This window comes from Silurus aristotelis, assembly GCF_946808225.1.
Source record: "Silurus aristotelis genome assembly, chromosome: 4".
Taxonomy (NCBI): Eukaryota; Metazoa; Chordata; class Actinopteri; order Siluriformes; family Siluridae; genus Silurus; species Silurus aristotelis.
In genome coordinates this window covers 10,902,562-10,928,463 of record NC_139577.1, presented here as the reverse complement: position 1 = coordinate 10,928,463, position 25,902 = coordinate 10,902,562, and the positions used below count along the sequence as shown (strand labels likewise).

Here is a 25,902-nt window from a genome sequence, read left to right as displayed (position 1 = left end):
TTACTTTTGCGCCATTTGTACACTTTCACAAATCAAAGATGTTTTAGGATCAGGGTTAAGTGTATGATTAAGCAATATTACCAAGCAATTGCTAATGATCATCAATCATTTACTGCAATAGACTACAAGACTACACAATCATCTTGTTCAATTTGGGATAATGAGAAATACAGTGTCTGATATTTATTCACTGAATAAGCATGATTTTGATATGGTGGGATTATTGGGATTTAAGCTTCATTTAAACTTTATTTAAACTCCCTTCCACACCATTTGGTTATACAAAATAATGATAAAAAATATGTTCTGACAAATCTAACATGGATGGAAGGCAGGGGTCTCCAACATTTTGTACACCTAGCTGATGGTACTGGTGGGGTGTGTGGAGGGTTATACATAAATACATTTAACATTTGGCACATGCCCTTATCTAGAGCACCTTACAACTGAGCAGTTGAGGGCTAAGGGCCTTGCACAAGAACCCAGCTGGTGGTTCTGGGATTTATACTTGTGACCTTCTAATCCAGAGTCCAAGGTGTCAGGGATCACCCTGCTTCTTCTTCTGTGCGCGCCCCGCCCGCCCGGAGCGCTTCGCCATCATACTGATTCCACACACCTGTTCCTCATCACCCTCACTACTATTTAAACGCCTCACTCACACCACTCCGTTGTCCGTTATTGTTTGTGTTTGGACTCTGAATGTGTTCTGTGTTTCCAGCGTTTGCTTTTGTTTTGTGTGCATTAAAGTCTGTTTGCTGTGCCTCGGCTTCCGCCTCGCTCACTTACGCCTGACAGAATAACGGACCGAAAGAAAGAAAGAGAGAAAAGGAAGGAAAACCTCGAGATCTTTGCCACGCGCTTACCTCGCGATGGAGGACCGAGGCTTCGGCGATACAAGATCTCATCGCCGCGCTCCAAGCCGCCTTCCCGGAGGTGACTCTACAAGTGGGGCTATTCCATCGAGAGGTGATCCGGTTCCTGGTCTTGGAAAGATCCACAGTCAGTGTGATCCTGGGGAGGCCCTGGCTGCAGAAACACTGGCCTAGATGCGCTTGGGACCCCTGTGACATCCTGGAGTGGAGTCCCCGCTGTAAGGCACACTGCCTCTCACATCTCCCCACGCGAACCCCTGGAGCCGTGATCGGAGCCACTCGTGTGGAGGAAGCCACAACCACAACCCCTGTGGAGATCCCGAGAGAGTATAGGTCGTATGGTGATGTGTTCAGCGCGCAGGCCGCCACCCGTCTCCCTCCTCACCGACCCTGGGACTGCTGTATCGACCTGCTGCCCGGGGCAAAGCTACCCAAGGGTCGTGTGTATCCCCTGTCTGTTCCTGAGCGCCAAGCCATGGAGGAGTACATGCAACAGGCGCTTCGTCAGGGGTTCATCACGCACTCTTCCTCCCCTGCTGCGTCGAGCTTTTTCTTCGTGGGTAAGAAGGATGGAGGTCTGCGGCCCTGCATTGACTACCGCCAGCTAAACTCGCAGATCGCACCTCTTCCCTACCCCCTCCCACTCGTGCCCGCAGCTCTGGAGGACTTGAGGGAGACGCGGGTGTTCTCCAAGCTTGACCTCCGGAACGCCTACAACCTGGTGCGCATCAGGAAGGGGGATGAGTGGAAAACAGCCTTCATCACCCCCTCGGGGCCACTATGAGTACCGGGTCATGCCATACGGCCTCTCCATCTCTCCCGCCGTCTTCCAGGGGTTCATGAACGAGGTACTCCGGCCTTTCCTCCAGAGATTCGTCATGGTCTACATCGACGATATACTGATTTATTCCCGGGATCTGGAGGAACACCGGCGGCACGTGCGAGCGGTGCTGAAAGTACTTCGTTCACAGCATCTCTACCTGAACCTCTCGAAGTGCGAGTTCCACCGCCCTACCATCCACTTCTCGGGCTACATCATCAGTGCGGAGGGTATCCAGAGGAGCTCCAGCGCTTTCTAGGGTTCGCCAACTTCTATCGCCGGTTCATCCAGGGCTACAGCAGGATCACTGTCCCACTCACCTCGCTCCTCAGGGGAAAAGCCCGCACCTTGAGGTGGAACCACGAGGCTCAGGAGGCCTTCGACGAGCTTCGCCGCCGTTTCTGTTGCGCCCCGGTCCTGCGTCACCCCGATCCCCGGAAGCCTTTCGTGGTCGAAGTGGATGCCTCCTCGACCGGGGTAGGGGCCACCCTGTCACAAAGATCCGGATCTCCCCCCCAGCTCCACCCGTGCGCTTTCTTTTCGCACAAGCTATCCACCACGGAGCAGAACTATGATATCGGGAACCGCGAGCTCCTGGGCATCAAGTTGGCCCTAGAGGAATGGAGACACTGGCTTGAGGGAGCCGAACACCCGTTCACGGTGGTTACTGACCACAAGAACCTCCAATACCTACTGAAGGCTCGGAGGCTAAACCCCCGACAGGCACGCTGGGCGCTGTTCTTCACACGGTTCCGCTTCCAGATCACCTATCGAGCCGGGACCCTGAACGGCAAGGCCGACGCCCTCTCCCGGATATACAGGCCGGACGAGCCTGGCGAGCCTGAGCCCATCCTCCCCCCCGCACTCATCCTGGGGCCAATCGTCTGGGAGGTCGACCAAGAGATCACCTCCGCTGCTCGCCGGGCGGCTGTTCCGGCCGGGTGCCCAGCTGGGCGCACCTTCGTTCCTGCCTCGTGCCGGCACCGTCTCTTTAGATCTGTCCACGAGGGACCAGGCACCGGCCATCCAGGGGAGAAGCGGACCATCCAGATCCTCCAGACTAAGTACTGGTGGCCCGGCCTGACCCGTGAAGTAAGGCGCCTCGTGGAGGAATGTCCGACCTGCGCAATGTCCACGGTCCCACGCCACCTGCCGGTGGGAAAGCTGATGCCGCTCCCCGTCCCTCAGCGTCCCTGGTCGCACCTGGGGATTGACTTCGTGACAGATCTCCCCCGGTCAGAGGGCCACACCTGCATTCTGGTGGTGGTAGATCGCTTCTCTAAGGCCTGCCGATTCATCCCCATGAAGGGGCTCCCCACTGCACTCGAGACGCGAAGGCTTTGTTCCATCACGTCTTCCGGAACTTCGGTCTCCCGAAAGAAGGTCGTGTCGGACCGGGGCCCACAGTTCGCGTCTCGGGTCTGGAGGGCTTTCTTCCGACTCCTGGGCGTCTCGGTGAACCTCACGTCAGGATACCACCCACAATCCAACGGCCTGGCGAAGCGAAAGATCCAGGAGTTGAGTCGCTACCTGAGAACCTATTGCGGCCAGGATCAAGAGGACTCGAGTAGGTTCCTGCCCTGGGCCGAATACGCCCAGAACTCGCTACGTCAGGACTCCACGGGGCTCACCCCGTTCCAGTGCGTGCTGGGGTTTCAGCAACCCCTGTTCCCTTGGTCGGATGAGCCCAGCAGCGTACCATCCGTCGACTACTGGTTCCGGGAGAGCAGTCGAGTCTGGGAGTCAGCGCACACCCAGCTGCATCGAGCCCTCCGCAACACCCGCCGACACGCTGACGCACGGCGGCTGGACGCCCCCGCTACCATCCTGGGGACCTGGTGTGGCTGTCCACCAAGGACCTGAAACTCAAGCTGCCCTGTCGCAAACTGAGCCCCCGGTTCATAGGGCCCTTTCGGATCACCGACCAGATCAGCGCAGTGTCCTACCGGCTCGCACTGCCGCCGAGGTATCGTATCCATCCCACATTCCACGTGTCTCTGTTGAAACCGTGTGCCTCTTCTGTCTCTCGCCCTCCAGGTGGCCCCGTAGCGCCCGACCAGCCGGGGGTCTACGTGGTCAGAGAGATCCTGGAGTCCAGACGGCGCCGGGGTTGCCTCGAGTATCTGGTGGACTGGGAGGGGTTTGGCCCGGAGGAACGGTCTTGGGTGGCCCGGCAGGACATTCTGGACCCGGCGTTGCTGGCGGAGTTCCACGCGGCTCGCAGGCCGCGCCGCCGGTTCAGGGCGTCTGGTGCCGCCCCTGGGGGAGGAGGTGGTGTCAGGGATCACCCTGCTTCTTCTCCTGTGCGCGCTCCGCCCGCCCGGAGCGCTTCGCCATCATACTGATTCCACACACCTGTTCCTCATCACCCTCACTACTATTTAAACGCCTCACTCACACCACTCCGTTGTCTGTTATTGTTTGTGTTTGGACTCTGAATGTGTTCTGTGTTTCCAGCGTTTGCTTTTGTTTTGTGTGCATTAAAGTCTGTTTGCTGTGCCTCGGCTTCCGCCTCACTCACTTACGCCTGACACAATGCCTTAACCATTAAGCAACCATCTATGTACACTTTCTTGTATTTAGAATGCTTTAGATAGATAGATAGATAGATAGATAGATAGATAGATAGATAGATAGATAGATAGATAGATAGATAGATAGATAGATAGTAATCCCCCGTTTATCGTGGTGGTTACGTTCCAAAACCCCCTGCGATAAACGAATAACCGCAATAAACAGACGCCACCCAAAAATGGTATTTTATGTATACAGTACTGTACTGTATAAACATTTTACTTTATTTTATAATTAATAATTATAGTTTTTATAATACATTTCATTATTTCTACATTAAACTCCTCAAAAGCACTTCCCTATAAGTTTTTTGGTCTATCGTGCTTCTGCGAGATACCAGGAAAATCAGCAAAACAAATTGGCAAGGTGCAATTCCGTGATTCGAACAGTGTTAAAGCGGGGGAATAACTGTATATACACGTGTGTGTTACTGGGTTATTTGGCTAATTTTTGCACACATTGTACACTTGCACAGTGTCAGGAATTTTGTACCATCAGTGTCAGTTGGCTGATTAACCAATTATACCAAGCAGGTGCTGATGATCAATTTCATCACACTGGGTAATGAACAGCCAAACTCTGCTACTAAGTTGAGGTAGTGAAAGACACAAGGTAATTCTATTGCAACAGCAAGGTCTCTTCCAGGCAAAGATTTCAATGCAGACTGGAATTTCATGTTGTGCTGTTCAATCTATTTTGAAGGCGCACAAAGAACTGGGCGATGTTGAGAAGCAGTGGTCGGCCAATGAAACTTAATGCAGCGGATGAAAGAAATGCTTACTTCCGTTCGACATCGGAAGATGTTCTGCAAAACAATCAGCAAAGACGTGGAGGAAACCAGTGGGGTCGCTAAGCGACTCAACTATGCACAAAAACAGAGGAACTGGGGGCAGAAAAATGGCAACAGGTGCTCTGGACTGATGGTTCAAAATTTGAAATATTTGGCTGTAGCAAAAAAACAAGTTGTTTGCACAAGCACTAGTGAGTGTGCTAAAATAATGAGTGTCTGCAGGCAACAGTGAAGCATGGCAAACATTTCCTGCAAGTTGTAGGCTGCATTTCTGCAAATGGATTTGGAGATTTAGTCTCCAAAATTAATGGTGTCCTTAATGCTGAGATCTATTAACACACAAACGTTTCTATATACACACTTACATATATTAACACAGTATTTTTTTTTTCTTGACAATCCATCAGGAAGTGGGCAAAAAGGCTAGTTTTAGGGTAGCTTGTTAGAGATAGAAATGTCATTACTAGAAGATGTAAAAATGTTTTGCTATAAATTTGATATAGAGTAATAAATTACCAATACAAATAAAAACATAAAAGAATCTTATCCTAGAATTCACAACAGCACAAATTTACAACAACCCGTGGCTACTGGATAGGTGAAATATTTCATTAAAAATTTTTTATTTAATTGGCCACATTGACTATACAATGTTTTTTTTTTTTTTTTACTGTCCTTGCCATAAACTGGATAATTATATAATGTTTGAAAGGAAAGGTCTAAACAGTCATATCAGCATATATGCAAAGGTGGAGATGTAGCCCTTTTGAATTTTCCCAAACCTGTCTCCAAATTCCTCAATTTTAAACCAATCCACACTGATTCCAAAACCAGTGTTAGTGTTAGGATAGTGTTACATTTTTATCTAAGAGGTTTTCCATATGATCAACAATGTCTGTGATGTCTTTTCTGATCTGGGAAAATCACACAGCACACAGAATGGCACATATGTTCTTCAGTTTATTGCGGATAAAAAACAATTATATATACACACTGGAAAAACCTGAGCTAAAACTGTTCCTGATTGGGTAAGAAGACATTATAACCAAAGATGTGTGAGCCCACACAAAGACTTTCTGTATACCTGTATACGGCTGTATACATACTCACATCGTAAAGATCCTATAGACACTGAACAGACAACATAGGAATGTCTTTAGAGTACCAGTGTGTGGCCCATCTTAATACTAACCGATAGTAAGGAAGATCTGCCTTTATGGAATCCTCAAAACTCTTGCAAATTGTAAAGGACCTCCCTGACAACCACCTGGCACATCATCAGCCTTTTTTTAAATCACACAGAGTGACAGCAGGTGTTCTAGAGTCTGGTCTAACCAGCAGGTACGTCAGCTGCAACCCTGGTAGTCGTGCCCCACATCATGCTCTCAAAGATATACAATACTGAGCTCTTCTAACATGCTGTAGCCAGATTCACAATGGGTGGCCTACGTGCCACTAACAGGGAAAACAGCAGCTTCCAGTTGCATACATGCTGAAGTACCTGGACATAAAGCAGGCTATTTTACAACAGTTTGGCTCTTGCTCATTAATGCTCAGCAAGCTGATCTGCCCATTCATATTTACTTCAGCAACAAAAATGGCTGCTGGAAGGAGAGTCATAGAAATCACTGTGCTGAAGCATTTAGCTATCAAACTATGGGAGGGGATGGCAGAATGGCTCTAATGCCACCATGCAGAGTTGCTAAAAGAACCAGTCCATCTAGCAGAGGACTATTAGTGGCAAGCCCCTGCCTTCTTCTTCTGCTCTCTCATGCCTAATGAAAACAAGGGCCAATTCCCCCAAAACCAGTTCTCAAAACGACTCCCTCTTTTCTTTGTCTGTTGCTTCTCCACATAAATTTGGTGATTTTGGCATTAGAAGTGTGGCAATAAACCTGGCCCAGTGTGCTGGCATTGATAAGAACCCAGGCACCCAATGCCACTCAAAAGAGCTGGATGCAATAATCCAGCAACGTGTTTGATTGTACACTACATTGTTGGTGTTTGCGGATTACAATAAGCAATTAACGAGTTGCAAGTACAGTACAGATCCTGATATCAATCAAGGCATCAGTGACACCACAATGAGCCATTCTGAGACATTCAATTCATTTACTATCATAAGATGGATGGTCAGGTTAAAACTTTTACCAACAGATACATGGAAAGTAGTACATGAGGACGCTTGAAATTTGGTTGCTCAAACTCCAAGTATATACTGAATGATACTCATCTAGGTGAGTTTTTACAAAAGAGTAATTATTGCTTGCGCATTTATCCACATCAATCTTCAAATTACTCAATTAGCTTCAAGGATTCTTCAAGGTCTCATGCCATGAAAAAAGGAGGTCTCTGTGACTTTAGCAACGGTTGTTCCAGGAAAGGACCATACAATATCCACTCCCTTGTGAAAACCACCTCTCAAAATCCCAAATCACAGAGATTACCAAATTGCAGTTGGAATTTTCAGGGTGTGTTTTTGCCTCTCCCTGTCACACTAAGCTCATAAAACTTCACACTGAGTGGATGTTGCCATGCCAACAAGCTTTTATTTAAGTAAAAGCTGCACACACTGATGGGCCACACTTTTTCCTGACATCTCTCTCCTTTGACACAGGGAACAGAGGACTGGGGAGCTGTGTTGTTCCAGTGAAGAGGGATGCTGTATATCACCTACAAGCTCTCGGGGAGGAAAAGGTAGGCCAGTTGAAGCATCTGTTTGTAAATAAAGGGATGAGCTGCAATGAGCAAGTTTTAAAGATCTACATCTATGAGACCATGATATGCACTTTATGTTTCAGTGAACGGCAGCTTAAATAAGGTAGTGAGAGCCGAGTACGGTGACAGAGAGCGCTGAGCAGCACAGAACCAAATGTGTGTGTGCACGCAGATGGAAGGAAACTGCTGAAACGTGAAATAAGTAGGAATGAAAAATAAAAAGCCTCTTTTGAGTTTCCCAAGCCTGCCTCCCACCTCCTCGTTTCCGTCCCACTCAAAACTGTCAAAATGTCAAGCAGGGACAAAAGGCATCAGCAAAGAGGAAGAGAGCTCACGCCAAAACCAATGATTGACAGATGGAAACTTTTGAGCGTAGTTTCTAAATTTCCCAATTAAATAAATCAATCACCTCTATGACCTAGTCTAAGCTAAAAAAAATTGATCATGGACTTTATCAAGCTGAAATTTGTGACCAGCCTGCAATAGGAAATCTTTTTTTATTGAAGACCAGTGCTCAAACTTTCACAATTTTCTGTAAAGAAAACAAAACCTGACTCCTGAGTGACTGAAAAAAAAAAGCATAGACCACAGTAGATATACAAAAATCAGTTACAGCACATAGGGATTTATTAGGCAACAAGTGAACTGCGAATTCTTGTTTTAAGAGCCAGTTTAATATTTTAATCATTTGTAGATCTATTCTACACTCACACACACACACACACACACACACACACACAAATGTGTGTGTGTGTGTGTGTGTGTGTGTATATATACAGTGAGGAAAAGAAGTATTTGAACACCCTGCTATTTTGCAAGTTCTCCCACTTAGAAATCATGGAGGGGTCTGAAATTGTCATCGTAGGTGCATGTCCACTGTGAGAGACATAATCTAAAAAAAAAAATCCATAAATCACAATGTATGATTTTTAAACTATTTATTTGTATGATACAGCAGCAAATAAGTATTTGAACACCTGAGAAAGTCAATGTTAATATTTGGTACAGTAGCCTTTGTTTGCAATTACAGAGGTCAAACGTTTCCTGTAGTTTTTCACCAGGTTTGCACACACTGCAGGAGGGATTTTGGCCCACTCCTCCACACAGATCTTCTCTAGATCAGTCAGGGTTCTGGCCTGTCGCTGAGAAACACGGAGTTTAAGCTCCCTCCAAAGATTCTCTATTGGGTTTAGGTCTGGAGACTGGCTAGGCCATGCCAGAACCTTGATATGCTTTTTACAGAGCCACACCTTGGTTATCCTGGCTGTGTGCTTCAGGTCATTGTCATGTTGGAAGACCCAGCCTCGACCCATCTTCAATGCTCTAACTGAGGGAAGGAGGTTGTTCCTCTAAATCTCGCAATACATGGCCCCGGTCATCCTCTCCTTAATACAGTGCAGTCGCCCTGTCCCATGTGCAGAAAAACACCCCCAAAGCATGATGCTACCACCCCCATGCTTCACAGTAGGGATGGTGTTCTTGGGATGGTACTCATCATTCTTCTTCCTCCAAACACGTTTAATGGAATTATGACCCAAAAGTTCTATTTTAGTCTCATCTGACCACATGACTTTCTCCCATGACTCCTCTGGATCATCCAAATGGTCATTGGCAAACTTAAGATGTGCCTGGACATGTGCTGGTTTAAGCAGGGGAACCTTCCGTGCCGTGCATGATTTCAAACCATGACGTCTTAGTGTATTACCAACAGTAACCATGGAAATGGTGGTCCCAGCTCTTTTCAGGTCATTGACCAGCTCCTCCCGTGTAGTTCTGAGCTGATTTCTCACCTTCCTTAGGATCATTGAGACCCCACGAGGTGAGATCTTGCATGGAGCCCCAGTCTGAGGGAGATTGACAGTCATGTTAAGCTTCTTCCATTTTCTAATAATTGCTCCAACAGTGGACCTTTTTTTCACCAAGCTGCTTGGCAATTACCCCGTTGCCCTTTCCAGCCTTGTGGAGGTGTACAATTTTGTCTCTAGTGTCTTTGGACAGCTCTTTGGTCTTGGTCATGTTAGTAGTTGGATTCTTACTGATTGTATGGGGTAGACAGGTGTCTTTATGCAGCTAACGACCTCAAACAGGTGCATCTAATTCAGGATAATAAATGTAGTGAAGGTGGACATTTTAAAGGCAGACTAACAGGTCTTTGAGGGTCAGAATTCTAGCTGATAGACAGGTGTTCAAATACTTATTTGCAGCTGTATCATACAAATAAATAGTTAAAAAATCATACATTGTGTTTACTTTATTGTGTTTTTTTAGATTATGTCTCTCACAGTGGACATGCACCTACGATGACAATTTCAGACCCCTCCATGATTTCTAAGTGGGAGAACTTGCAAAATAGCAAGTATATATATATATATATATATATATATATATATATATATATATATATATATATATATATATATATATATATATATATATAAATAATATATATAAAAATAATATATATATAAGTATTATGTATAAAGTAAAGTATAAATATATATAAGGAAATTGAAGGTTTTATTTTGTACTCAATCATGCAGTGTTTTTTTAGTTCATGCATATTTCTCTATTATTCCTTATTGTTATCTGACATTATTGATTCCTGTTCTGTTTCTCTATTAGCCACTACTTATTTGATGATTGGGCCTGTTTTGACGTGTTCAGGCAGGAGAGGGAAAAACGATGTTCTTACTGTCATTAGCCTTTTAAAATAAAACTTCTCTTTAAGACGTTTAAGAAAAAACACAAGAAGAGAGTACATCGGTGTTTGAATATGACATTTGAAAGGATTCTCTGTATTTAGTTTTGCATTTGTGATTGAGGCAGAAATCATTTCACAGATTCAATATTGGCTTTTTGTGACGATGTAAGAACCTATTCTCCTGCATTATAGTTTCAAGGAAAGGTAATCCAGGACCTTGTTTCTATACTTGTTGAAGTAAAAAAAAAGGGAGAAAAAGTAAGAATGTGAGGTCTAAATTGTAATGTCTCTGTGTATGGGTCAGACAATCTCTATAACAGCAGGTCTTGTTGGGTTTCCTTGTATCCAGTAGTATGTACCTATAAAGTGGTCCAGCCACAGTCAAGTTGTAGATAGCTAAGGCTCATTCATGTGCATAAAGAGTGAAGGCCAGCCAGTCTGGTCCATGAAGCTGAATGTGGTCGGGTCTGTTGAATCATGTTTAATTTCATATAATGTGGACGGCCTTGTATGCATTATGAGATGTATAATGCTCTGGGCCATGTTCTGCTAGGAAAGCTGATGGTTCTGGCATTCATGTGGATGTAACTTAGATACATACCACCTACCTGAACAAAGCAAGTTTAATTTAAACCTACAGCAACAGTATTCCTAAGAGGCAATGACCTCTTTCAGCAGGAAGAATCCATTTTTATCTTTTAAGAAAGAAGTCAACGAATGCCTTTAATCCACAATCCCTACAGCTCTCTGTTCAGTAGCAGCAGTCTTGTAGAAATGATCATGATTTCCTTACATAGTTAATAACATCATGAGACAGACCAGATTAACTTTATGGCGCTAACACACTTTTCTGATGAACTCATTCCCAGATGATCTTGCATTAAACACCTTGTTAGAGCGAAGCAATGTTCATGATCTCTCTAATTATCAAATGTAATCATTCTGGGATGTTCTGCATAGACTGTGGAAATATCTACCTCCTTCAGCAATCAATAACATGGTACGATTTATTTCTGTAGAATGGCTCAACACCCTAACACAAACCATTGGATGACACCATTCCAAATGGTTTCATATTGGTCATGTTATCCACCCCTGTGTCTTTTGGTCCTCTCAAAAGCACTTTCAAGTGTTTTGCTCACTTTGCACACTGTTTTTGCTCTTTGGAATTTTTGTGCCTTTATTTTTGCCTCCTTTATATACAGTAAACTGTGAAACCATATGATTCCCTCTCAGAGTTTTCAGCCCAGTGTTTGGAGCATTTCTAAAATAGTAGGCATTAAGTCAGTGATATGGCTTCAAGACTTTGGAGCCTGGTTTCTATTCAAATATCTGTGAATCTGACCCTGCTTTCTTTATGCAGCTATTTTAAAAGTGACCAATTGTGCAATTGTTTACATCAGTTGCTGTGAGATGAGAATAAGTGTTATATGTAAGAATGTGGTCAAAATAAAAAGAGTAGCCTTGTAATACTATTGAAAATATCACAGTTTTCTCGAGTTGACAGACACTGTATTTAAACAAACACAAATGCATTATGTGTTGGAACTTTATATAAATCTTAGGTGCAAAAAGTTTTCTTTCCAGAGCTGGATAAAGAAATGACCCATTGCATTATGAGTTATCTGCACTCGATGGCCAAAAGTATGTGGGCACCCGACCATCACACCCATAATGTAGTTCTTCCCCAAACTCAAATCGCCTGCAATGAATTCTGACTTTGGATTGACTGAAATTCTTGCTGTGTACCAGGCCTCCTCTGCCAACATCATTGCCCTGCACTGACTAATCATCATGTGGCCAAAAGCCTTCACAGAACTGTGGATAAAAGGAATAACGGAAAAAATAAAGAAAGCCCTAATTTTGGAAAGCGATGTTCAAAAAAACATCTGGATGTGATGGACAGATTTTCACATACAATTTGCCAAAAATATCTTTAGTGCACATTAGTTCTTGGTTTGTTCACCAAAATAATTCTCCAGGATGCCTTCAACTTCCTCTTCTTCATAATCTTGTACCTGGAAGACAGATTGGCCAAACTTGCCCTCAGCTCCTCGTATCATAGCAGACAGCACTAAAGAACAATCACAAACAATAAAATGAAGCAGAAAATATACGTTTTCACCCCATAAAATACAACACTGAAGTTGGTGAGATGTTAATAAGCTGTGAATAATGCTGACGTGTTCTGTACAACAGGGGGACAAAAATGGCATTAATGCATCTACTGAGCAAATATTAATGTGGCAAATTGTATCTTAATAAGTAATCAGATTACCTTTTCCTGATGAGGGTCGAAAAAGACAGAGAATCCTTTTTTTCATGGCCATGGCTTGACCAATTTCATAACCCACACCAAAAGATGGTTGAGTTACTTCAGCAACCACAACTGAGAAAGTGAACAAAATTGTTAAGCAGGATCAAAAATTGCAGCCATTCCTTATTGATGTGTGTGAAAATGTGCTTGAATATCTTTACTGACTTAGATGATTTAATGGAATGATTTGTGGAAATGGGTTGTCCTGTTTTCTGTGGATTGTCAGTTGACACTGTGAATGACAGACTTTTGACTGTGCAATTAAAATATGATAAATAGCTCCTGGTTGGGGTATGAGTAAAAAAATATTGTCTTAGTCTTAAATGAGCATTATACAGCAATCAGGCATAACATTATGACCACCTAATATTGTGTTGGCCCCCCTTTTGCTGCCAATACAGTTCTGACCCCTTGAGCATTAACAGCATCAGACCACACGGACCAGCCATCACTCCCCACGTGCATCAACATCACCTTGTTGCCAGTTCACCACTGTTCCTTCCTTGGACCACTTTTGATAGATTCTGACCACTGCAGACCAGCAACATCCCACAAAAGCTGCCGTTTTGGAGATGCTCTGACCCAGTCATCTAGCCATCACTATTTGTCAAACTCGCTCTTATCCTTATGCTTGCCCATTTTTCCTGCTTCTAACACATCAACTTTAAGGACAAAATGTTCACTCGCTGCCTAATAAATCCCACCCTCTAACAGGTGCCATGATGAAGAGATAATCAGAGTCATAATGCTATAATGTCATGATGCTATGCCTGATCGGTGTATTTCTTAACATGTATCCAAACCATCTCACCATCAGACTGAGCCAGCCACGCCATATCACGATCATAGATGGCCTCGTCTCCTCCAGGAACAGCAACCTCACCTGAGTCAGGAGCAAATCAAGTTTCATTCATTAAAGACAAAGTTCAGTCATGTTTTGCAATGGAGCTCAAAGTTACATGCTGTTAAGCATCAATGGGAACCTACAGCTACTATGTGAACATCATGCAGACCACTATTAATGAACAAGCTCTGGTTTACTCCTATATCCAGGGACGCTGTGGATATTATTCGAAAAATCGGAATTCTGCAGTTTTCTAAGGTGATACAGGGAAACCTAGTGTCTTGCAATGCAAAGCAATTGTTCTGGTAGGTTCTGTAGGTTCGCTATTATTATTATTTCCATATAATGCGTAATAATGCATTCTTGAGGTCGGTGTGGAGTGATTTAGGAATGCAGGTTGCACAATACTATGCTGATAAACTCTTTATAACTGCTATGCAAAAGTAATGGCACCTGCATCGCTTGGTTTATCATCTACATGTGGTGTTGGGGGAAATTGTCCAGGTTGCTGCTTTGAATAACGTGAACGAGACTGCTGATGGATTTGTGTCTGCTTCGATGACACATGATTATAAATACTGTATTATGCATTGCATAAAGCTGCAAATGATATGATTAAGCCTGCAGGTCCTTGCACTGTAACAGTTATCCATTAGGAAGCTTTATTTACCTTTCTCAGATATATCATCGTGGCTCACGTGCTCTGTCAAAACCTTTCCATAGTCCTGCAGCTTCTTCACAATCTTTTGATAAATCTTCACATCCTGCCTTCCCCCTCTGATGCTGCCACAAAAGTAAATATACATCGCGTGGGATTGAAACTAAAAATAGCAGGAAATGTGAACAGCTTTAAGGGTAAAGAAGCCACTTTTCCGACTCCAGTCTATCAGGATGGCTAATGAGCGCCCCCTGGCGGCAGCTCAGTTCCATCACACTGCATTACAGAGTATAAACAATTGTTTACTGAAATTCTATTATTACAAAATACGACTAAAAATAACGATATTTATTTATTAAACTGCATGGCTATCATTAAAATCGACAAAAGGAGAGTTTTTTTATTTATTATATTTTAGTTGGCGGGACGAAGAGACGTCACGTGAAGGTAATTTATCCGCGTTTCCGCTTCCGTGCGGAAGAAACTGATGCATTTTATACTTAAATAACTGTTTCTCTCTTCTAGAGGATTTTTAATGTTTATGAGGAATATAATAACAATTCTAACAGGAAAACGAATACTTATGAATAGGTTAAGGACAGACAGTTAGCGAGTAAATTTATACTTTTATATTTACAGTATATGTATGTATGTATGTATGTATGTATGTATGTATGTATGTATATAAGTTAGAATGAACTAGGATATGGGTCTCCAACCGGGGGCCCGCGACCCCTAGGGGATCCGCGGCGGTACTGCAGGAGGTCCGCTAGTTAAAGTTGAATTTTTACATTAAAGTTCTTTCGAACTTATAGCTCATGTTCATGCGATTGTATAATTGTCTACCTGACAGTAAAATTCAATATTAAGTTCTATTAAAGTTAAAGCTGAAGTTCATGTAAATGTATAATAGTCCACCTGATAGTAAAAGGAAAATGTATGAAACTGCAAATCTATTAAAATGAAAGAGAACTGTGAACAACTTACTAATTGTGATTATAATTGCAAAATATGTTTATGATGCATAAATCTTTTTTAAAAGATTTGAAAATATAGACAATATTCAAGTACAACAACATAGTCCTAATAGTCTTAAAATAATAACTAGTATCATATGATTGGTTCCTATTAATATCAGTGGCTATATTTAATACATTTTGCATTAGGGGTCCCTATCCCATGTTTCAATTGCCAGGGGTCCATGACCTGAAAAATGTTGAAGACCCCTGAACTAGTATTAAAAATATTGTGTAGTCTGTTTGAACTTATGACACAAAGATGGCATTATGTACAGAACCTGGCCATCTTGCTTTCACATTGATGTTGAGGCGAAATGCATCACATATCACTAAAGAGAGAGTAGTAATGAATGACCTTTTATTTCTCTCATTCCTGTTACTTACATATTAATGCTATGGAATGAGATAGAAGTTATAAAAAAAATGTGGGTTCCATCAATGCAGTCACTGACATCTGGGAATCCTAAAACTGAACGTTAGATTAGACAGATTTTAGTCATTGTGTCTGTGTACATATGCATGGATAGATAAAATTATTTCTTAAAATGTAATAAAACAGATTAACTCACCACTCTGTGAAATACTTCAAATAGTTTCACAAGTTTATAGCCAAGGAATTGCCTATATGTTTACTATATAAACAGGTATTCACACAGTAGATCTACATACTGTACAGCCTTTCCCGCATGTTCTGCATCACCCACATGAAACAGAAAACTCGCTGGGGCAAAAAGCAAAGGGCAAAGCAACAACGTTTAATCCCTGATCCACGATTTGTCATGTCGGAGATGGAAGGTTTCGAAAGGTTTTAAAATAAATAAAAATAAGTGGGAATGCCCCTAAAAATGTCACATCAGCTGTGCTTCCACATCCACTTGACATGCAGTTCATGAAACTTTATGACATGGTGCATTATAATGGTGCAAGCAGCCATCAAAGCATTTGGAATTTGTCACCATGAAAAGCTGTGGCCATGGCATTCAAGTGATTGATTGATTGATTGATTGATTGGTATTAACAGGCCCACAGATACTTTACACTGTTACATGACCTACACCATGGATTCATGCTGTTGGCACCAAATTCTGACCCCATCATACGTGTGGCTCAACAAGAGTTTTTGTGTGCTTGTGTCCACTGAGGCATTAACTTTCTGTTCTTGGATGACATAATAGAAATCTGACACGGTCTTCTGCTGTTATAGCTTATCTGCTTCATACTTTGACATAATGTGCATACTGAGATGCCTTTCTCTTTACCACAATTGTATAAATGGTTATCTGAGTTGTTTTAGCCTTTGTGTCAGCTTGAAATATTCTGGTCATTCTCCTTTGACGTGTCTGATCAAGAAGCCATTTCTAACTAGATAATTGCATAAATGAATAGGTGCACATGTGTGCCTAATAAAGATCATAGATACTGTAGAGTAGGTTGTGGCAGCAAGATCAAATGCCAGCTGTTGAAAGGAGAGAAAAGGGATGAAAACACAGATAACGTGTGATAATTCTCATCTCATATTCTTATTATTGCCAGTCTATTTAGAGAAACAGAGGGAGAGAGAGAGAGAGAGAGAGAGAGAGAGAGAGAGAGAGAGAGAGAGAGAGAGAGAGAGAGAGAGAGAGAGAGAGAGAGAGCGCTCAGGAAACACACACAGGAACACGTCCATACATGCTGTGGAGCTTGAATTGGAAATCGATGGAGCAAAGACTGCAGAGTTGGGAACGGACCCGGTATCTTTTATTAAAATTATAATAATAAAAATTGTGCTGAAAAGTAAAGTCAGAGTTCAAACATTACCAAGTCCCTTGCCTCCGCTCCTCCAAACCAAACACCAAGTGTGCAATGAGCAGCACTCCAGGAAGATGAACCAGTGGGCACCCCAAAAGTTGCGGTAGTCCAGTACATCTTCAGCTGTGTCCACTGCCACTGTGCCACATGTGATGCTCATTAAGATCTTCTTATCTTCTTCTCCTCTTTATGCCCTTCATCAATAGGGCGACTGCTCTAGGTTCAGGCATTCAGATTCTCCTCTCCTCCTTTCATATCTCTTGGCTTTGTCAACAAGCTCCTTTTTCCTCTCCTGTCTTTCTATCATTTCCCTATATTCTGCCTTTCTTTCTATAGTGGGAGCATCCCATGGCCAGAGATCTGGGGTAATGTGAAGGCAGATATGTTGGAAATATGGGAGATCTCTAAAGCATATCAGTACAGGAGGTCTGTAATCAGACTTCAGTCCTCCAATGCTCGATTCAGAGCAATGCTTTGATGTGTGCACATTTGGTGAAGATGAGTTGTGTACACAGGGATCTTCACAAATCTTTCTGCCTAATGTTGCACTACTCACACAGCTGCCCATACGCAAAACAGTTACCTGAACAAAAGAAATGACTGTAATCTAAATAAGCAGTTGCATGTGCACTGTGCAGACGGAGTATATGTTCATAAAACATTGAAAAAATGCTGGGGCTCCATACAACCCACATTCAAGGATTAAACAAATAAATAAGAAGAGTCAGATTTATATCCAGTTTACCTGGAGCCCAACATCTTTACAAATATCTACGAATCAGACTCTATTCCAGTTTTATTTTACCATCTATGTGCAAATAAATGACTCCTGGTCAGTGTTGTCACACCCCTATAGCTCCTCCCTCTTTCTTCAAGATTACAAATTTTGCTGAAATAATTGATAACAGATGCTGCAAGATTAAAAGAATGAGGGAGAAAAAAAAATTAATGGTAACACTTTAATATGAAATATCACAACATTTATATGCTTTAAATCTTTCAATTTGAGAGACAACCATATTTAAATAAATGGCAAATGCATCATGTTTCAGTCATTTATAGAAAAGTACCTCAGGACTATTTAACAAAAAATATATAAATATAAAACAGTGTTCTATACAGAGCTGCATAAAGAAATTATATATTACATCATGAGTGCACTATATGGTCAAAAATAAATGGACACCTGACCATCACACCCATAATGTGTGTAGTGTTCCTAACCAAACTGGTACCAAAAAGCACACAGTTGTACAGGATCTCTTTGTTTGCTGTAGAAATTCTTATTTAATAAAACTAAGGGGCCAAGCAGATTCCAATGACAATGCCTGTGTACAGAAAGTGAGCTGGAAGAAGACGATTTGCCTGGACCTGCACCAAATCTTCTGACCTGGGATGAACTGAAATGCTGACTGAGTATCAGACCTCATCACCCCACTAGCAGTGCCCGACCTCACTAATGCAACCGTGGCTAAAAGAACAAATCCTTATGGCCACATTCCAAAGAAAGATTTCCCATAAGAGTAATTACCCAGAGAACTTCTGGGTGTGATCGTGTAGTGTGCACATTGATTTGGCCATATATATTAATAAAATGCACATTAGTTCTTGGTGAATTCACCAAAATAATTCTCGAGGACAACTTCAACTTCCTCTTCCTCATAATCCAGTACCTGGAAGATAGAGCTTCCCAACTTCCCCTTAGCGCGCTGTATCATAGCAGACAGCACTAAAGAATGAAGAAAAAACACAAAGACATGACCAGATTTCTTTTATTAATAGAAATAATCTGTGGAAAAAGCTGAATTGATGTGTACAGTTGCATGAGGCATTAATACATCTACTGAGCAAATGTGTTGACATTTAAAGAGTAATCAGTTTACCTTTGCCTGATGAGGGACGGAAAAGGCAGAGAATCCTCTTTTTCAAAGCCATGGCTTGACCGATTTCATAACCCACACCAAAAGATGGTTGGGTTACTTCAGCAACTACGACTGGGAAAGTAAACAATATAGTTATTTAGTTCAATCAAATTTAAATATATATACGTGATGTGATGCAATGTGATACATTGATTTTGAGTGTGCTTCGGATACAAATTGACATTTGTTTTGCAATGCATCGATTTTTTACATATTTGCATTACTTTCATTATTCAGCAAGTGACCAATAATCTGTAAACAATATTTGATATGCAGATTTTTTTCCCTCTCGCAAAACTGTTTCTCATACGCGTTCTCTCAGCACCGCTGCTGCTAAGTGAATATGACGTATCACAACACTACAGGGACCGAGACGTGTCCTGAGAGTCACTTACATTACAGATTAACATGGCAGAGGTAGAGCTGCATCTTCCTGGAGACAGAACAGGAAAAATACATCTGGTTTTATTTCATCTTTTTGTCTGTACTACAAAGGCCTGTTTGTCAAAGGGCCATGTGTTAGAAGTCAGAAGGCACTTAAGTAAATTCAGAAGTAAATATATGTTTGCTGTCTGTATGAACCAAAGAAATAAAAGAACGATTTGTACCATATGGAATTGCAGAGCATCTTGTGGCATGTGTATGCAATCTTGTACCATCAAAAACCTTTTATTTGTACAGTCTGTTTGTATTGCCAATTTTCCAATATTATTGTGAAGAGGCGTGAATTGTTTGCTAAACAAAGAGTCACCATATTCCACACACAGAAACTCTACACACAAAACAACAGTGTACTACACAAATACTCTACACACAAATCAACAGTGTACTACACATATACTCTACACACAAAACAACAGTGTACTATACACACATACTCTACACACAAAACAACAGTGTACTATACACATATACTCTACACACAAAACAACAGTGTACTACACATATACTCTACACACAAAACAACAGTGTACTACACACATACTCTACACACAAAACAACAGTGTACTACACACATACTCTACACATATACTCTACACACAAAACAACAGTGTACTCTACACACATACTCAACACACAAAACAACAGTGTGCTCTATACATACTCTACACACAAAACAACAGTGTACTATACACATACTCTACACACAAAACAACAGTGTACTACACACATACTCAACACACAAAACAACAGTGTACTATACACATACTCTACACACAAAACAACAGTGTACTCTACACACATACTCAACACACAAAACAACAGTGTGCTCTATACATACTCTACACACAAAACAACAGTGTACTATACACATACTCTACACACAAAACAACAGTGTACTACACACATACTCAACACACAAAACAACAGTGTACTATACACATACTCTACACACAAAACAACAGTGTACTACACACATACTCTACACATATACTCTACACATATACTCTACACACAAAACAACAGTGTACTCTACACACATACTCAACACACAAAACAACAGTGTGCTCTATACATACTCTACACACAAAACAACAGTGTACTACACACATACTCTACACACAAAACAACAGTGTGCTCTATACATACTCTACACACAAAACAACAGTGTACTACACACATACTCTACACACAAAACAACAGTGTGCTCTATACATACTCTACACACAAAACAACAGTGTACTATACACACAAACTCTACACACAAAACAACAGTGACTCTACACACAAACTCTACACACAAAACAACAGTGAACTACACACATACTCTACACACAAAACAACAGTGAACTACACAGATACTCTACACACAAAACAACAGTGAACTACACAGATACTCTACACACAAAACAACAGTGTACTACACACATACTCTACACACAAAACAACAGTGTACTACACACATAATCTACACACAAAACAACAGTGTACTCTACACATACTTAACACACAAAACAACAGTGTACTCTACACACATACTTTACACACAAAACAACAGTGTACTCTATACATACTGTACACACAAAACAACAGTGTACTCTATACATACTGTACACACAAAACAACAGTGTACTCTATACATACTGTACACACAAAACAACAGTGTACTCTATACATACTGTACACACAAATCAACAGTGTACTACACACATACTCTACACACAAAACAACAGTGTACTCTATACATACTCTACACACAAAACAACAGTGTACTCTATACATACTGTACACACAAATCAACAGTGTACTACACACATACTCTACACACAAAACAACAGTGTACTCTATACATACTCTACACACAAAACAACAGTGTACTCTATACATACTATAAACACAAAACAACAGTGTACTACACACATACTCTACACACAAAACAACAGTGTACTCTATACATACTGTACACACAAAACAACAGTGTACTACACACATACTCTACACACAAAACAACAGTGTACTCTATACATACTGTACACACAAAACAACAGTGTACTACACACATACTCTACACACAAAACAACAGTGTACTCTATACATACTCTACACACAAAACAACAGTGTACTCTATACATACTATAAACACAAAACAACAGTGTACTCTATACATACTGTACACACAAAACAACAGTGTACTACACACATACTCTACACACAAAACAACAGTGTACTATACACACATACTCTACACACAAAACAACAGTGTACTATACACACATACTCTACACACAAAACAACAGTGTACTATACACACATACTCTACACACAAAACAACAGTGTACTATACACACATACTCTACACACAAAACAACAGTGTACTATACACACACTCTACACACAAAACAACAGTGTACTACACACATACTTAACACACAAAACAACAGTGTACTACACACATACTTAACACACAAAACAACAGTGTACTACACACATACTCTACACACAAAACAACAGTGTACTATACACACATACTCTACACACAAAACAACAGTGTACTATACACACATACTCTACACACAAAACAACAGTGTACTATACACATATACTCTACACACAAAACAACAGTGTACTACACATATACTCTACACACAAAACAACAGTGTACTATACACACATACTCTACACACAAAACAACAGTCTACTACACAAATACTCTACACACAAAACAACAGTGTACTATACACACATACTTAACACACAAAACAACAGTGTACTCTATACATACTGTACATACAAAACAACAGTCTACTACACACATACTCTACACACAAAACAACAGTGTACTCTATACATACTGTACACACAAAACAACAATGTACTACACACACTCTACACACAAAACAACAGTGTACTCTATACATACTCTACACACAAAACAACAGTGTACTTTATACATACTGTACACACAAATCAACAGTGTACTACACACATACTCTACACACAAAACAACAGTGTACTCTATACATACTCTACACACAAAACAACAGTGTACTCTATACATACTATAAACACAAAACAACAGTGTACTCTATACATACTGTACACACAAAACAACAGTGTACTACACACATACTCTACACACAAAACAACAGTGTACTATACACACATACTCTACACACAAAACAACAGTGTACTATACACACATACTCTACACACAAAACAACAGTGTACTATACACACATACTCTACACACAAAACAACAGTGTACTATACACACACTCTACACACAAAACAACAGTGTACTACACACATACTTAACACACAAAACAACAGTGTACTACACACATACTTAACACACAAAACAACAGTGTACTACACACATACTCTACACACAAAACAACAGTGTACTATACACACATACTCTACACACAAAACAACAGTGTACTATACACATATACTCTACACACAAAACAACAGTGTACTACACATATACTCTACACACAAAACAACAGTGTACTATACACACATACTCTACACACAAAACAACAGTCTACTACACAAATACTCTACACACAAAACAACAGTGTACTATACACACATACTTAACACACAAAACAACAGTGTACTCTATACATACTGTACATACAAAACAACAGTCTACTACACACATACTCTACACACAAAACAACAGTGTACTCTATACATACTGTACACACAAAACAACAATGTACTACACACACTCTACACACAAAACAACAGTGTACTCTATACATACTGTACACACAAAACAACAGTGTACTACACACATACTCTACACACAAAACAACAGTGTACTCTATACATACTGTACATACAAAACAACAGTGTACTCTATACATACTATAAACACAAAACAACAGTGTACTCTATACATACTGTACACACAAAACAACAGTGTACTACACACATACTCTACACACAAAACAACAGTGTACTATACACACATACTCTACACACAAAACAACAGTGTACTATACACACATACTCTACACACAAAACAACAGTGTACTATACACACATACTCTACACACAAAACAACAGTGTACTATACACACATACTCTACACACAAAACAACAGTGTACTATACACACACTCTACACACAAAACAACAGTGTACTACACACATACTTAACACACAAAACAACAGTGTACTACACACATACTTAACACACAAAACAACAGTGTACTACACACATACTCTACACACAAAACAACAGTGTACTATACACACATACTCTACACACAAAACAACAGTGTACTATACACATATACTCTACACACAAAACAACAGTGTACTACACATATACTCTACACACAAAACAACAGTGTACTATACACACATACTCTACACACAAAACAACAGTCTACTACACAAATACTCTACACACAAAACAACAGTGTACTATACACACATACTTAACACACAAAACAACAGTGTACTCTATACATACTGTACATACAAAACAACAGTCTACAACACACATACTCTACACACAAAACAACAGTGTACTCTATACATACTGTACACACAAAACAACAATGTACTACACACACTCTACACACAAAACAACAGTGTACTCTATACATACTGTACACACAAAACAACAGTGTACTACACACATACTCTACACACAAAACAACAGTGTACTATACACACATACTCTACACACAAAACAACAGTGTACTACACATACTTAACACACAAAGCAACAGTGTACTCTATACATACTCTACACACAAAACAACAGTGTACTATACACACATACTCTACACACAAAACAACAGTGTACTACACACATACTTAACACACAAAACAACAGTGTACTACACACATACTCTACACACAAAACAACAGTGTACTACACACATACTCTACACACAAAACAACAGTGTACTACACACATACTCTACACACAAAACAACAGTGAACTACACACATACTCTACACACAAAACATGAGCCTCACAGTCCCTTATCCAAACATGTCTCACCATCAGACTGAGCCAGCCACTCCATTTCACGGTCATAAACAGCCTCGTCTCCTGCTGGTACAGCCTCCACACCTGGGTCAGACGCAAATCAAATGTATTCATTAAAACAATCGTTTAGCCAAGTTCTGCACTGGAGCAAGTATTATGTTAGTAAAATGATTAATTGTATATAAAATCCTTCATTCATTTTCATTAATTGCTTTATCCTGGTTGGGATCAGTTTTGATCCATGTCCCAACATGGGACACACACTGCATGTAAAAAGCGTCCGTCAACTCAGGTGATGTGTTTTTGCCCGAAAGCACTCACACACACCAAATTAGACACAAGAACACAATTTATTTCTAGACTGATTTTCTTTTTCTTTTTTATGTTACATTCATACTACAAAGGTTTAGCCTTAGAGGTTATGTTCTGTTTAGCAGGTCTACAGCTTTACCCATCACAACCAACACAGTCTGCCTTATCGTCTTGGTGCATAAACAGGATGTAAAAAAAAACAGAAAACATGCTGGATCAATCCCACAATGCAATGCACAACCACTTATGGGTTTATTCTTTTATTTAATAGAGTGACTCTAGTGATTTAAGCATGCAGTAAGCACAACACTAAACTGATCGACTTTTTATAACCTGTTATTTTTGGGGAGGGGTTTCTCAGTGGTTAAGACTAAAGAATTGGACTTTGAAGCTCTGAAGGTCATAAGTTAAAACCCGAGCACCACCAAGCTACCACTGCTGGGCCCTTGAGCAAGGCCCTTAGCCATTAACTGCTCAATTGTTAGTCACCCTAGATAAGGACGTCTATAAATGCCATAAATGTAATCTGAATTACACATCTTAATTACGTCTTTCAAAAAGTAATGGCACCCACATGGCTTAGGGGGAAACATAAGTAAATTGTCCAGGTTGCTGCTTTGAATGAAGTGAACGAGACTGCTGATGGATTTGTGTCTGCTTTGATGACACATGATTATAAATACTGTATTATGCATCACATAAAGCTGCAAATGATATGATTAAGCCTGCAGGTCCTTGCACTGTAACAGTTATCCATTAGGAAGCTTTATTTACCTTTCTCAGATATATCATCGTGGCTCAAAACCTGCCCATAATTCTGCAGCTTCTTCGCAATCTTTTGATAAACCTCCATATCCTGCCTTCCCCCTCTGATGCTGCCACAAAAGTAAATATTCATCGCGTGGAATTGAAACTGAAAATAGCAGGAAATGTGAAAATCTTTATGGGTAAAGATGCCACTCTTCCGACTACAGACTCTATCAGGGTGGTTAATGAGCGCCCCCTGGTGGCAGGTCAGCTCCATCACACCGCATTACAGAATATAAACAAGTGTATATTGAAAATGTTATGTTTACAAAATATGACTAAAAATAAATATAGTGATTTATT

At 41.0% G+C, this 25,902-nt stretch overlaps 2 protein-coding genes and 1 long non-coding RNA gene across 4 annotated transcripts in view; 1 reads left to right on the top strand and 2 right to left on the bottom strand.

Annotated features, from left to right (window-relative positions):
• LOC310725328 overlaps nucleotides 1–25,902 on the top strand; it is a 130,134-nt gene that overhangs the window by 97,262 nt on the left and 6,970 nt on the right. The window lies entirely within an intron of this gene.
• Nucleotides 11,946–14,556, bottom strand: LOC310724739 (5-hydroxymethyl-dUMP N-hydrolase-like). Of its 2 annotated transcripts, XR_014533163.1 has the most exons (5): nucleotides 14,307–14,556; nucleotides 13,604–13,675; nucleotides 12,754–12,864; nucleotides 12,295–12,549; nucleotides 11,946–12,189 (listed from the first exon to the last, which is right to left on the bottom strand). XR_014533163.1 is itself a non-coding variant. In XM_083539020.1 (4 exons), the coding sequence occupies exons 1-4, from the start codon at nucleotides 14,440–14,442 to the stop codon at nucleotides 12,422–12,424; spliced, it is 447 nt and encodes a 148-aa protein (XP_083395146.1). In that variant the 5' UTR covers nucleotides 14,443–14,556; the 3' UTR covers nucleotides 11,946–12,421. The 2 variants fall into 2 exon arrangements, 1 of the variants encoding a protein (XP_083395146.1); XM_083539020.1 differs by having other exon boundaries at nucleotides 11,946–12,549.
• LOC310725297 (5-hydroxymethyl-dUMP N-hydrolase-like) lies at nucleotides 18,038–25,799 on the bottom strand. Its single transcript, XM_083540159.1, has 4 exons — nucleotides 25,567–25,799; nucleotides 24,493–24,564; nucleotides 18,985–19,095; nucleotides 18,038–18,830 (listed from the first exon to the last, which is right to left on the bottom strand). The coding sequence occupies exons 1-4, from the start codon at nucleotides 25,688–25,690 to the stop codon at nucleotides 18,703–18,705; spliced, it is 435 nt and encodes a 144-aa protein (XP_083396285.1). The 5' UTR covers nucleotides 25,691–25,799; the 3' UTR covers nucleotides 18,038–18,702.